The 15,942-nt window shown below is 38.9% G+C and overlaps 1 protein-coding gene across 1 annotated transcript in view; it reads right to left on the reverse strand.

Annotated features, from left to right (window-relative positions):
* Nucleotides 1–15,942, reverse strand: part of BRAF (B-Raf proto-oncogene, serine/threonine kinase) — a 64,300-nt gene that overhangs the window by 33,279 nt on the left and 15,079 nt on the right. The window contains exons 3-6 of the mRNA XM_027680557.1: nt 3,605–3,708; nt 2,779–2,881; nt 1,345–1,493; nt 137–256 (exon numbers count right to left, since the gene is read on the reverse strand). Of these exons, the coding sequence (XP_027536358.1) occupies nt 137–256; nt 1,345–1,493; nt 2,779–2,881; nt 3,605–3,708 (476 nt within the window). The remainder of the gene's footprint in view (nt 1–136; nt 257–1,344; nt 1,494–2,778; nt 2,882–3,604; nt 3,709–15,942) is intronic.

Raw genomic sequence — 15,942 nt, forward strand, 5'->3', positions numbered from 1 at the left:
TAAGTTAAGCATAAGTGGATATATTTGTATGACAAGCCAGATTACAAAAATATAAGAGTTGCAAAGCAGTATTTTGAGTGTTTCTAAGCATAGTACTGAAATGTTATGTTATTAAACAGCAGGAATAAGGTCATACCCAACAGAATCTGAGGGGGGCACTGAGGGGTACGATCCAGATGCTGGGGTGGTCTCTCCTAAGGAGGCCTCCTCCGGTGGTATGGGGTGATGTTCAAAGAACTTGGAGACAAACAGCAAACTGTGAGGCAAGAACAAAACAAAAACAACCTAACTTGTGCAAAACCCAGAAGCTTCACAATATAACACTCAAAGACTACAAGAAACCCCCAAAACCTCACTGATCAGAGTCTAAATTTTAAAATAAAGATTACATTTACACACTAAATCTGCAAGATTTGTTAAAAATACTTTAGAGAGGATCAGAAGATCATGCCTTAAACATAACCTCTGTGGAAAGTAATTTTTTAATCTTTTAGTTGCATTGTAAACATCTGGTTCCTCAAAAATGCACAACCTATACCTATATTGAGTACGTAAACTTATTTTAACATTTGCACTGATGTAATGCCAAAACCCAAATGTCAAATGGATACAACTACGTAATCCATAAACCCTGAGCACAAACTCTAGAGATGTCTATGTAAACAGTTACAAACATAAGATGAAACTAAATTAATTCTTAGGGGAAAAACGAGCATTTTAAATTATTCATTATACGAAAATCTATTTAGAAGACTTAATAGCCTCTTCTAAAACTGATGAAATAGAACATAGAGCCATTTTACACCAGATCCTTAACCTATATCAAAGACTTACACAAATAGATCAGTAACTCAATTCAAGAACATGACTGCTTAGGACATTTTCTTTTATGTTTCTTAGCTAGGCATTTATCTTGCTAACAGATTACTTTTCAATCTCTGTAAAACCAACTGCAATTTCACTATATTCAACTGGTTGAAGAGAATAAACACAGAGCTAAAAATTTAAACAGAGCCCCTAGCCATCACATAATAAAGAACCAGTTTTGATTAATAATAACAACTGTGAACAATGAGAAGTCTGTCTGTTATAGTCAAGTGCTCAGCAACCCTACTCATGCTTCAAAGAAAGCATTTCATAGTCCAGCAAAGAAATATGAACTGGTTGTCTGAGCTAGCACAGAAAGAATATGAATTAAGCAATTTCACAAGAACAGTGGAACCCCTATATTTTTTTTTCAGGCACCTTCTCTGACTTCCTCAATTCCAGATTTAACGTAAGAAACCACTGACAGTTGTAAACTTATTAGAAGGCTCAACTTGAAAACCAATTGTGATTACTTACTCAAGTTGGTCATAATTAACACACATCAGTGGCACTTCTGTACTACAGCGCTGGTGAAATTTGTAGCCACACGTCTGGCACCGGAACCCCTGGAAAAGCAGCTTTCGACAAAAGTCGCAGAACGCTAACGTGAAGAATGTTTTTCGTACCTACGTTGTAAGACATAGTCACAATTACACAGAGTCCTTCTGTAAACCTGAGACAGGCTACCTGCTTTTGTCTCCCCCAAATGCCCTCAATGAGCCTCCTTTTTGACGCTAGAGCTACAGTTCTGTGTATCAAACAGACTTGCATAAAAGATCGTCTCTCTTTGGAAACAGTATTCATGCATTAAAATTTTCTTTTGACTGTTTATTGGAATTAATGCTTCACTTCATTAGCAATAAGAAAGACAGCAGCAAATCTGAAGCAAAACGTCACTATTATCATGCTAGGGATGAACATTCAGAATTTAATTGGATACAACCTATAAAACCAAAAGCTGCTGAAATATTACCTTCTAATTTTTCCAGGGGCCAAATAATATTTCTATCCAACACTCACAGGACTGGAAATACATATATGTCTTATATATAAGGCTTCAATGTATGGTTACACATACAGTTGTAATTTTGATTACTGAAACTCAAACATTTAGAATCACAAAAGGGTGATCATGTATGATCCCCAAATCACAGGGGGGAGAAATGATTTAGTTAATTTTCTATTTTAGCAATACCTGGCATAAAAACACATTCTAGTTCTATTACTACCTGTAATGATCAAAATTTCAGAAGGATATTAAAAAAATGTTAAGCCTACTACATTTCATCTAACTAGCCATAGCCAAATTAGATTGAGTAAAATATTTTAAGCAGCTTGCAAATAAAATTTTGGAATTTTTAATATTGAAATAGAAGGTCTTTCTTCCCAATGTGACAAACATTATTTCCAGGATTTTGTATGAAGCTGGTACCATTTAGATGGATTTGGTTTAGCAGCTTCCATTTACTTGGTGCCTTATCAGGTCAAAACATATTTGTGCACTAGCATCATTGATGATGTCAGCACTGCTCTGGGAATAGTTAGTTCATTAGTTAATTGCTGCTGCAGAGCCAGCAGGGAGGCCCAGAATACATTTTATAGATACAGCAATACTAAAATAGTAGATTGTTATTACAGCTCTGCAATGCAGTGCTGACTTAAACCCCCTACATTTATAGATTTTAGAGGGTGTATTCCATCCAAACCTTAGAGTTTTAAGGGTGATCAAGTACTCTAACATCACTTACTTCAAATACAATTCTATCTAATTCACTTAAGCTACTGTGATTAAAAACTTTTTTTCCAACTCCCACCACATGCCACAGATAGAAAATATTCCAAGTTGCTGATTTGAATTTGAAAGTACAAAGTTAATGTAACCCTACTCAATATCTCACAAAACGAACATACGAAATTGTGTGTCGTGAGTGGCACATTCTCCAAGACTTCCACATGCAGCTCCTCTCCCGTGAGCCAGGAAATGTCTGTGTCCCAGCCAATTGGCTTCTTCTCTCTAAAGTGCAAATAAGCCTCTCATTAGCATCAGAGCACAAGCCCTTGCACGTCTCTTGCCGAAGTTGTGAGATCAGCTAAAATGTTGCACTGTGGGGGTTTGCTACTCAGGCTCCAAATGCCGGAAACTTTAAAGGCAAGACATGAAGCTCAGCACACAGCAAATAAAGCACACCCTCCATGGACAAACTGCATGAAGGAAATGCACTTTTTTCCAGTCAGCTCCCATAGTAGTCAATTCCTTGGTTCCAAGGTGATGGATGCCTTTCTGATCAAATAAAGTGTTTGTGAAAGTACCTGTTGCGTAAGAGTTCCACAGAGATGGCTGTGTGCAGTAAAATAATCTACACACTTTTTAGGGCTGAAAACTCTTTTTTCCCCCCAGGGAATTCTTGTTTTTAGTTAAGAATGCATGATAACCAAGTGAAATAAAACCAAGAAGTTAACACAACCTATTTAATACTTGTTTGGCTAGCATGAGTTTGATTAATGACTGTTTTGCCAGCAGTCTATAAGCCCATATTACTCAATATTACGCCTGAGCCTTTTTCTAGGAGTTTGCCGTTCTTTTCAACATGTCTTTGAGGTACAAATTGTTCTAGTGAAAAGTATCATACAATTCTCAACTTTGAAAAACAACTTCCACAATGCTGGATAGAATTGACCATACTGGGTAGCTTCAGTAAGAGTCTAAGAACAAAAGGCCATCCCACACAAACCATACCCATCTTGTATTCTGTAAACAGCACAGCATTCTGGAATAAGACCTCTCATCATCAGTGCTTTCTTTAGGCTGTCTCGGACTGTCACTCCACATCTTGCTGGAACCTAGAGGTCAAATAGGAAAGAAATGAATTAAAACAATTCCCAATTTATCTCCCCAAACTGATGCAAACATTTTGACCCTCAAGTGCTAAAACCCACTCATCATGATACATTACAGAACGGTAGGTCAGAGTTTTTCAAAACCTTTTTTGTAGTGGGGAAAACTTTACTGGTGAATAGTATATGTGAAACAGAGCTCAGATAGAAGAGAGAACAAGCTCTACACTTCTACTAACATTTGGAATGAAATCTTCATTCAACTCTAGAAGTGACTTTCCAACTTTTCTCAACTGGAAGAAACTGAAGACCCAGCACATGCATAGCTAGTATCTACATACAGCTATAATTTTACAGCCTGGCCTGAACTTCAGTGGGGAAACATGCCAAGTGAAATTAGGTGAAGGAACTAACTTGGACTGCACTCAAGAAAACATTACTATAAAATGTAAATATTTTATTTTCTATTTCTAAAACAGAAGATAAGCATGCAAACAAGTAAAACAAAACAGTCATCTGAGTCAGGCAGACCATTACCTCTCACTTTAACCTATATTTGCAACTCTACAATACTTCTTATATGAAAAATATATTCCTCTCTTCTGTTTCACTGTTTGAAAAGTTTAGATATCTAACAGGATGGGAAGAATGGAGGAGCACACTAAAAGTAGCCAAACTAAAAGAACTGTAAACTATGTAAAGATATTTTCTTTGCCTCTATTCTATTCTAGCTGTAGGTATATCTTATATAAGTAAGTACATCATCTCTAGGTGTACCTGTGGTGTAGGTATACAATTGTATACAATCTAGGTATATATCTATACAGTGTCAAGCCATTAAAAAAACCCCCAATATATATTCCGTAGTTAAGTATAGTTAAGGTGTTGAATATTATCTACTTACTATTTCTAGAACTCAACAGTGAAAATATGTAAGACTTCAGGTGCTGTACATACTGGGACATCTCCTACGATCATGGACAGAACTTCAAAAACAGATCAGAAGGAAAACTCACAAACCCAACAAACACAAGAAGCCTGCCTGAACATCTGAAACTCAATTCTAGTTTGCTAGTGGTTTAAGCCAGAGCCCTCAGCAGACAAATGCAGTCCTTTAATCAGCTTCAACTGGCTTTGGATCAGAGCCTAGTTTTTGCTCCTTGCACTTAACTTTCCATGGGTATTTAGGGGCTCTATGTCCTACTTAAGGATGACAGTGGAAAGTACCTTTGTGAACACCACTTGAGGTTACACTATATATTGCATCTCTAGAACTCAAACATATGTTCTTTCAGAAGAGACAAAATAAAGCAATATTTTGCTTCACCATCTTCCTCCCATTAACATCAAAGTGCTTCTTACAGGATATTTGTGCATTTCGTCTGGTCAACACAAACATTTAAAAAATAGAATTTCTCTTAATTCCTTGAAAAAAACATCCTATAGCACACTGCTTTACAAACTTGATACTTAGCCTTAAGTGACTTTACACACTACATTCCTGTTTAATGCATCTTTTTATTAATCTAAGGAATCCCAGAAGTTAGCACCACGGCTTTCAGTCACTTGTAGGTCATTCCTGCAGCATAAAATGTCCTTAGTTGTTACTAACACCCATCACTGATATTAAAAGGGAGCCTGGGAGCCCCTATTATCATTGATACGGTCAACAACATTCCATTGTAAAACTCAGCCCTCTGTTGCTTAGGTCTCTTCCAAAGTAATTGTTCACACCAAAACCAACTGTTCATAGGGTCTGTGACTGGTTTCCCTGCTCCCAACCTCTGGAACATGGTCAGTATAACCAGCACCATTTTATGAGGCAAGCAGCCATTCCCTGTGACTGAGCGGGTCATGTGTTTGCTCTCTTTCCCCTCATTATCAATCCCTGAAGGTCCTGTCAACTAAGGAGACAAAAGGAAGAGATTTATTCTTCCCCTCCCTACAGGTTTCAAGGTTTCTGGGTGCCAGGCTGGCTGCTCCCTCCCTTGCCAGCCCTCAAGGTGCCAGGCACCCAGGGCCACCAGGTGGTGGCAATGGCCTGGCCACAGAATGTGGGAGTCTCAGAGCTCCCAGGACACTGTCTCTAAATCGAGCAGCCTCCACTCCTAAGGCAGGAACTTGGACCAAAGCTGCTGCTGGACAGTGAGATCTGGGACCTACCAGTGCCCAGGGATGTCCTCTCCTTCCTCCAAGGATTGAGGGAGTGACTCATTCTTTTATATGAATGGTGAGTCTAGATTACGATTGTTATATTGATATGATGTATTAAAGATTTGTCTTGATCTGCAAAGGGTCCAGAAATAAATGAGGTTGTATTATAAATTCTGTATTATGCTACTTATAAATCGTACAATACTGATTCTACTTGTAAAAATCACATGCTATTCTAATCACAAATTGTGTTAATATCTTGTTACGAAAATAATTATTTAATTGTACCTATGATTAGTGCCATGATCATCATTCTGCCAAGGATCCCTCAAAGAACCTGTCTGTGCCCTCAGTGTCGGGTGACAAGTTCTCCTTGCCTACAACATATATACATATTTACAAATACAGAATAAGTATTTTTAAGAATATGACTAAAATCTCTGAGGATTTCAGAGTGTGCTCCAACCTCCCCCACACATTAGGTCCAACCATGAGACATTTTGATGGAGCAAGCAAGTGTTCTTTGGCTCAAGGCTATTTTTCCTCTAAGTATAGCTCCTGCTGGATTGAGGTTGACTCCCCACAGACAATTCAGGTCTACCTTTCCAGCAACCTCAGTCATTTCACCACTGATATCCACAGTGGAAGAAGAAAGTGAAATACTGAGAAGGTGACAGACAGACAATGGGGACAAAAAGGGAAATGAAGAGAACGAGGAAGGTGGTTGGGCATGAAGCAGAAATGGGAGGAGAGAGTCAGGACAAACTTAAGAACTGACCAGAGAAAGCACGTGTCTACTGGGAGAGGGAATTGCTATCAGCAAGTTGGTGGGAAACAAACATGCAGGACAGAGGGAAGACAGTCTGAAGAGCTAAAGGAGGTAGAGGACAGGAAACAAAGATGTGATGAACTACCTTGTAGGGGAGAACTGGTTGCCAACAGTTGGAGAAGTATTGGAAGCACATCCTGAACAGCAAGCTTTCATGCTGTGATTAGGAGAAAAGGTGGCTTCCCTTGGATAAGGAGCATCAGAGGGAAGGAAGTGCCTAAAAGAAGCCTTAGAACCCAGCACAGATTGGGAAGAGGTTCTAGCTCAGGCAGAAAACTCCAAGGCAGTAAGTATTAAAAGAAACCAGGTTAGTAAAATCTTGACCTAGGTGAGGGAACAGAACAAGACAAGGAGGAAACACCAAGCAGAGGGAAGGTGACTAACATTAAACAAGAGATAAGGAGTCTTGGGCTCACTGGAAGACATTTGCTTCCTCCAGCGCTCCATAAATGATGACAACATCCTCCAGTAACTCATGAAGCAAAGATCTGCATCAGGAACCTAAAAGTCCCAATGCTGTTAATGAATTACACTGGTGTAAATAATGTCATTTCAGGTGATTTCTATTTTTTTTTCTTTTCATTTTGCCAAAAATCAAGATTTATGAAGTTACAGTGTTTCTTTTAAGAGATCAATAAAGTCAGAAATGCAAACTCTCAAAACTTGGGAAGTATCAGAATGAAGGTTGCCTACAGCAATGTAAGTGCAATAGGATTATGAAAAATGTGCATTAAACATCTTGCTCACTCATAATTTGCTATTTCTCAGTATTACTTCCCCAAGTCCCCTTCATTAAAATCCAAGCCATATTTATGCAACTTCCAATTAGAGACATGGGTAGAACATTTGTTCTCTTCACTGCCATTTGCAACAAGATCCAGCTAAAAACCAGAGAATTGTTTTGATTACTTTCAAAAATCACCACGATCCTGAATCAGCATCACATTTAGAAAATTCTCCTACAGAACTCCTGAGCAGAGAAACATAAGGCTAAATTAAAAGAACTTAGTGCTAGAATAAATCCCTGTAGTATTGATTAATCATTTTCCCAGACTGGTACAGCATGGTCTATCACCATCTGTGCATGTAGCCCTTCAGCCCCCTCCTTCAGTCCCTATCAGCACCTGCTGTAAAGCAGAAATACCACCCTACAAAGCACTCCCTCTGAAACTTCTTCCTGCCCCATCCCCTTTTTACCCCCAAAATATGGCAAAGTTAAAGAAAAACCCTGCTCCAAGAAAGTGATTTGGAGAGCAACTCAGAGTTAAGAAAAAAAACCAAACAACCCAATTTTTTTCCCAGCTAACAGACTCTGAAGCAGGAATTTTGGAACAGCCTCTTGCTCACCCCCAGCCAGAGGGAGGGTGTGCAGCCCCACAGAGAGCTCAGAGAGCCGGAGCCCTGCAGTCCCCCACACAGGGAGCCCCGGCTGCCTGCCAGGAGCCGGCAGCTCCCGCACAGCAGGCAGGCACCACGGCGGGTTTATCGATTCCATCAAGACTTTTGTCAGGATTCCCACAGAGCATTTGAACTGAATCACATCAGCATTTTTTGACAAAATCAGTTCCCCATGAAAATGTTTCTCATCTACTCCAAAATACGCACTCTCGTGACTGCAATCCAGTAAACTGAACAAAGTTTGCATTGTATTGAAACACAAAGTGCTTAATTTTATTTCAAATCCATTTAGTGTCATCCCTTATCTTTTTACCTGTTTTATAACTAAGAGACTCTAAATACGTTTCACAACGGTTATCACCTAGAAACTCACATCACTGAACTAGGGGATGTACTCCCAAATTGTGATTGCTAAGGGCTTTCTTTTTAGGATACTTATATACCTAAGATTTGTAGATCAGAAAAGGTTTAGGCTTTTATAGCAACTTGAAAGTTGATTCAGAAACTTTCAAAAGTGAAGACTATGAAATAGTGTGGGCTATACAATACTAGGGAATAGTAGAGAAGCTGCCAACAGAGACTGTGAGGTGCGTTCAGTGCGTAGCTTAATAATATACGGGAGAAAGTAATTTACTTGTGCATCCTGAACTGGGCAAGTAGTGATTCAGGAAAACACCAAAACACAGGCTCAACTTTGCAAATGTTAAGTCCCAAGGAAACAAATGAAAATTATTCCAGATTCAAAAAAATTCTCAAAGCAGTCTTACTACCTAAACAGATTAAACAGAAGTATAGACCTTAATTTCCTCATTTCTTTTACTCATGTGAACTGTTTCTAAGGACAGTAAGTATTCATAACAACATTGTTGATATATATTTAGTACTGGAGCTACAAGCATTTAAGCAATGCATAATATATCACTTATTTCTGTAAATCAGGTCATTCCCGATTCAGTAAAAAATTCAGGCCTATGTCCCTAAATAACTCTTACATCACTCTTCTAACATCAGAGTAGGAACTGGCATAGTCTCAGTAAGTTAAATATGCTTCCTTACACCAGTGCAGTTTCCAATATTTTAGAGCAATAAAGAGACTGAAGAGACTGAGAAACACTTCAAAAACCAATGTAAAGGTATTCTCTGAAAGTGGAGAGGCTGGTCAGCTGTGAGTATCTAGTATCTAGTACTGGTTCTATTTTTCCCTCAGCCTTGCACTGTAGTCCAGCTGACTTTAGCCAAGTGTTGTGTATGTAAGGTATGTAAGGTATGTGTAACATACCTTAGAGCTTCAGAGTAATTCTAAACAATTAAGCAGACTACTGGGTACAATAGTGGAAATATTCCAAGTAGCATGGATTTGAAATATCATTTAAAAGTATTTATTTGCTTACCACAACATATACACGCTGAAAGATCACACTTTTCCCCCTCTGATACTTATATGACTAAAAAATGACAGCCAAATGCTCACAGAATTCAATGTGTTGGAAGAAAAACTGGCTAAGCTATCTTTTTGCCAAATAACTAGTTTGGTCTTCCAACATGTCGGGTTTTCTTGTAAAATCCAAACATGATATCCACATTTAATTTCTCATCTTAAATATGAAGGACAAACATTTAAGCAATCCAGTCAGCCACTTCTTACAGCACTAAAATTAGGATAATACCAAACATCACATCCTCTATAAAATCAAGAACATGGCTTTTAGACACAGCTGTTCTGGATTTCAGATCATGAAGCTCTGTCCAACTGCCAGGAGAAAGCAGCATTTAAGAAAATACTAATACGTTGTATTAAGAATGTAACACAAATGATGTGCAATTCCATTGCATTAAATCTTGTTTCCAAGGGAAGTCCAACAGAATTTCCCCCTTTTACAAAGCCGTTCCCATTCCAACAAATGCATCCCGTTTAACTTGCAAAGACACCCATTTGCACCTCCAATGCAATTAACTGTACTCACTTGCAGAACACAGTGGGACTGATTTATGTCAGTACAGAAATATTTTTGCAAGAATTTACCATCATTAAACCACACCGGATCAAGCTGGTTGTGCCCAGTCAACATTAGCCTCCACATTACCATTTTTCACACTTTTGAGGGACAGCTCCCAAACTGTTCAGAAGAACAGTGATCATTTGTAAGGTGACAGTAGAGCACAGAATCACTATTTTAAAATTTTAGTTAGGGTGAACACCAACGGCAGAAGTTGTGAAGACTGACAGTGACCTACCAATAAAGTTTGGAAGAGCTGGCTTTAGATTTCAGACTTGAGAGAAATGCACATCTAGAAAAAATCTGTAGCCATTCTATGGGCATCAAACCCCAGGACTCGGAGGTTTCTGTTCAAGTGACAAAAAAGTCAGCTGGTTGCTCTCCAAACCAAAACCCAAACGCATTAGAAATCTAGGATACAAAACAGTTTAAATAAGTCTTTGTAATAAGTCAGACCCAGAGTCCACTTGCATAGATTCCTGTCTCAGATGATCACACTCCAAATGCTTTAAAGGCAGGGTGGGGGCAAGAAACTACTGCAGAAGGGCTAAAATTCACATCCTTCTCTAAACTGATGCAACAGATCCTAAAAACAAAGAGATACTTTCATGTCCAGGTAATATATACATTCTCTACAAATATTAAAGCCTTGGCTGGCTAGTTTGCTTAAACAGCACATGAAGCCATGAATTTAAGTATGACTTACTAGACATGGAATTAAAACATTTATTACAATTATTTTCAGATTTGTGACTTGCATTCCATATCACTGAGCACCTGCCTAACACATTATGACGTAAAGGAAGCATGCTCCAAACAATACTTTCTTCTATCATTCATTACTTTCTACAGCCAGACTTTCCATCTCTTAAAGAGTCACTAAGCACTCCTTACTTGAGGAATACTCTTAAAAAACAGCGATCAATGTTGCACAAGGCATTCCAGATGACAAGACATCAATTTTATAATGGCAAGTTTTCAATATTTTTTGACTTTGCAATCTAAGACAGTGTGTCAATAAAACTGAAGTAGATTAAATTATTCTCTTTTAAACACATATGCCTTTGAATTTATCCAATATTGAGTTTAGCCTGGGGTGAGTTATCCCTGGCAGGCAGCTAAGCACCACCCAGCTGCTTGCTCGCTCCCCCCTGCAGTGAGATGGGGGAAGAGAACTGGAAAGACAAAAGTAAAAAAACCCCTGAGCTGAGATAAAAGACAATTTAATAAATGAAGGACCAAATTTTTCTAGTGATACAGAAGCAATCAAGCACCACTGGCAAACTGGTGCCCAGCCAGTCCCTGAGCAACAGCAACTGTGGAAAAACTCCACTCCATTTTATTGCAGAGGATGACGTTACCTGGCATGGAATGATCCCTTTGGTCAGTTGGGCTCAGCTGTCCCCGCTGTGTCCCCACCTCAGCCTACTGGCTGGGGGGCAGTGGGAAACTGGGAAAGCCTTGACCCTGTGCACACCCTGCTCAGCAACAGCCAAAACACTGCTGTGCTGTCAGGACTGTCTCGGTGACTGCTCTAAAACACACCACCACAAGAGCTGTGGTGAAGAAAGTTAAGTCCACCCAAGCCAGCCCCCAGTACAGTTTGCTGCAGCACTGCTGCCCACTTCGCTTCACTAAACACCTCCCAAAGACACACTCTCCAGGCTTCCCTAGACATGAAGGACTTGCTCATCATAGCTGCAGAGTCCATTTCATTGTACAACTTCTGTGATGCAGTAAGATTTTCTTGCTTATTGACAGGCTAACAGAGGTCTTCCATTAAGTTAAATTTCTTCACAATGAAAACTGGTAACTAAGTCTCTAATTTGATTTTGCCTTTCAGCAATTCCATAGGTAGGCCAATAGCTCTCCCAGATGATCCACGTATTTATAAAAAGTATTAAGTGAAGTTTACTTGAAAGTAAAATTTACTTGAAAGTAAACTACCATTTACTTTATGCTACCAGCACCAAATATGATGCATAAAATTCCAAAGCATTCAGATACATTCAGCAACCACCCATTGGCACAGGCTAAAAATAAACTCAATTTCTGCTGCATGTTTGATATAACACTGGAGGTTTTGTATTTTTTTGATTAGAAAAACCAAATCATGTCAAACCACGTTGTAATTAAATGCAAGAAACTAGTTCATTCAGCTGCCTGAACATCCCTTCTCTGAATTTTCCTTATACTTGACAGGTGGAACTGGTAGGACAACTTGAATGCTGTGCTTACTTGAATCCAGTGCTTACTACTCAGCAAGTTTGAGGCACAAACTCACAGGCATAAACTGCAGAAAGCAAGATGCAAATCTTAAGTCAAAAGAAATGCACCAAGTACCAGATTTAAAAGCAGAACATTTGAAGGATCCCGGTTGTGCGTGCATGATGAATTAATTTATGCTAAGAATTTACATAGGATAAAAATAGCTGATTCTTCCAGTCTTCATGACTGCAGAGAAGATCACATGATTGCTTGCCTAATTAAAAGGCAGATGTAGTAATAAACCAAGGTGTGACAAGAGTGAGACTTGAAATAAGAACTGTCCCCCATGCACAGGATTCACAATCCTGTTTAGTTTCTGTAACTCTTAAGAGTACAAATTCTCCCTTTTAAAAACTCAGTCTCATATTTGCATTTTGAGAACTTTCATTAACTTTGCAATACATATGTAACTATGAAATACATGTGAAGCATTCTAACACATAACAAAGCGGAAAAGCTTTACTGGCCCAAATTTATGCAGAGTTTTTACATGAATCGCCCCTAATTACTCTTAAACTTCAAAAAAAAGCAAAACAAAGAACAACCAAAACCCACACAATCTTCTAGAGTTGAACATAGAAAAAAGGGAAACTTCTTTTTTACCCGAAGTATTACTTTTGGTTTAGAAGCTGCCATAGGAAGTTTTTAGACCTCAAGAATCTGCAGGCAGCCAAAGTATTTGGAAGCCACCAGGCTTTCCCAAAGCATGAACAGCATCTGCTATTCTTTTTTCTTTGTTGTTGTTCCCCTTTGATTCACTGTCACTACTCAGACCACTGTGGACAGAAACAGAATTCAAAATGACAAAATCCACTCCTTGCTCACACTGACAGAAAGAGAACCGGCAGTGGGGCTGTGAGAGGATCCCTTATAAACTCACTAGGCAGAGCAGTGGAGACTCCTTACCACCCTCACAGCCATTCCACCAGAAGGCACGAAGCAAACATTTCCTCTGGAAGCTGGTAAAGTGCAGCAGACACCAAGAGACTACACAGAAATGAAAAGCAAGAACCATCCCCACCCGATGCCTTTCAACTGCCCATTACTTCTTACACCTAAACACTGTTTTTCTATAACTTCCCACGCTCCAGGACTCATACTATTATTCAGGACTGCTCATTTGCTTTCAGACTGGTTTTTCCCCAAATGTAAGTAGTTGGCCAGAAGGGATTTCTTGGGTAATCAGAATCATTCAGGGCTGCTAATATAAGCAACTTATATGATCTTGTTCACTGAGTACTTGAGTTAGAAGCCCCCCTACTATATTCTCTTCTTTCCTACCAGACCTCACTACAACATAAGAAATCTGCTAATATTGTTCCTCTGTGCAGTTATGACCAGTTTTAGCTACTTGTTTCTATACCTTATATTAAGTGGCTTTTCTTAGAAGCTTTTATTTCCTTCAGGATAAAGTAGCATGTGGCAGATTTAAAGGCCAAAACAGAATATGATTACTCACACCACATACAACCATGCCCATGGAATGCCTTACTACAAGAAACAAACTCCTAGTACCCATAGTATACGTTTAATGGAGACTGAACAGAGGCTTTCCAAATAGAAAACACTTAAACTCATGAAATTCCTGAGTGACAAATAGCTCAAATTTGGAAGACAACACAGAGAGAATATCATACATGCCTGCCCTGTTCTTGTGCTCTTTCACTGTGACAAAGAGATACTCCAGATATGTCCACAAAATGTTTATTCCATTCCAGATTTCAAAACACTTTCCTGCAAGGGACCAGCCAGACCTGATGAGCCACAGGAAAACTGTCTAAAAATTCTTACTAATGTCTGCAGTGATCAAGCAATCTAACAGGAGAAATCGCTAAATAATACTAACTGTTTTGTCAACTTTCATATGAGAACAAAAATTGAAATAGTTTTTACAATTGGGAGTGGGGATTTTTCCTTATCCCAAACCTATCAGTTTAGAATTGGCAATCCCAAAGACATGCAAAGATACTTTATCCAAGTTCTCAAAAACCACTTCCCTCAAACCCTCAAAGAGAAGAGAAAAAAAAAAATCACACAACTAGAAGCGATCGTATAAAATGCTTAAATCCAGCCCTAGATGCAAATACCATATTCCTGTAATCTTCATACTCATAGAAAGCTTTTTATGCTCACTGCCTGGAACTCCTTCATTTCATTTTAAAAATTTTTTCACTGTATTCTGCCTCCTACATTCTCCATGCAGTCTCTCAAAAGTCTCATCAGTAAATAATGTAAAATGCTTTTATGATACCACACTGTCAGCTACTTCCACTCAAGCCTACCTCCCTTCCACCAAATCTTAGTATCTAACAACCTCTCAGACCTCCAGCAGCCAGCTGGAGATCAGAGTTCTTACTTTCCTTCCACACCCAAAAGCTCTTTCTCAATTAGCAGATTTGTTACTTTCCACACCACAGCCACTTATATTCCTAGTCCAAAGAAGTTTTGAACTAATATCTCCCTAAATTCTGCCACAATTTGGATAAGCTTCATCAATTTGTTCTGCAAAACAACTTTTCATCTTAGGTAGACTTTCATCATCTTTCACGTTTATTATTTCAACACCCTTCTCTCTGGCCTAGAACAAAACAGGACAAAGCCAGCTGCACCGACTTTTCCTGGTCACATCTGTGTAGAATGCTTCTCCAAAGGACATGTAACTTGTCAGCTGACCCAAGCCACTGAGAAAGGATGAAGTACACATATATATCTCTCTGCATTATAGGGGGAAAAACTTCCCCCCCCCCAGAGAAGAGCAAACAAATCTGTCGCTTCTTCTAGGAGGTTGTTCAGAGAAAAACTTCTCTTCATCCCTTTCCAGGCCAACTACAAGGAAAAAAAAAATCTTCTGACACTACTCATTCCTTGAATCCCCTCCAGCTAACCAGGACAGTTATTTGGTTTTGCTTTCAAAAAAGTTACATTTGAACTCTGCCCTGTAGACAGTTGAATCAAAATGCTGACTTCAAACTGCTAATTGATCATCATCTGTAGGCTCTACCCCATACTGGCCAGGCTTTCCTACATTAGGAAAAGGTTTGTCCAGTGCTCTGCAGAAACTTTCCATCAGCTACACTGCCTCTTCACCAAAATCACTTACACTGAACAACATGGTCTCATTTCTCTTTACTCCATCAGCTTCCCCAAACTGCGTTTCTAATTGGAGTCAACTCCAACAGATGTATTTGCTTGATCCTACACGCAAACAATACTAATAATAAACATAAACAAAACACGTAGACAACTCTCAAGTAACAAGGCAGTTGCTAATCAAAAATGTAAGATATGTAAGCAACTCCCCCCCATTTCCTGCATTTTTAACAGCTCTAAACAAATAGCAGAAGGCTGTCGTAGTACTTTGGACTGCTTCAGAGTATGATCAAAGACAAATAATGAGGTTGGCTCTCCATTACCAACTCAATTCCAGTGACTTTGAGTCAGTTTAAGAATTGTCATGGCATTTTCAGACAAAAATAAACATAGAGTCCTTAGGATCTGACAACATTTCTCTCCCGCTGAAGTGAAGCTGTGATTGGAAGTAGAGACTGAAAATATTATTCGGATATTAACAAAGTTTTTTTTCAGAAGTGGATA

This window comes from Neopelma chrysocephalum, unplaced genomic scaffold (assembly GCF_003984885.1).
Source record: "Neopelma chrysocephalum unplaced genomic scaffold, ASM398488v2 Primary Assembly neopelma1_59, whole genome shotgun sequence".
Taxonomy (NCBI): domain Eukaryota; kingdom Metazoa; phylum Chordata; class Aves; order Passeriformes; family Pipridae; genus Neopelma; species Neopelma chrysocephalum.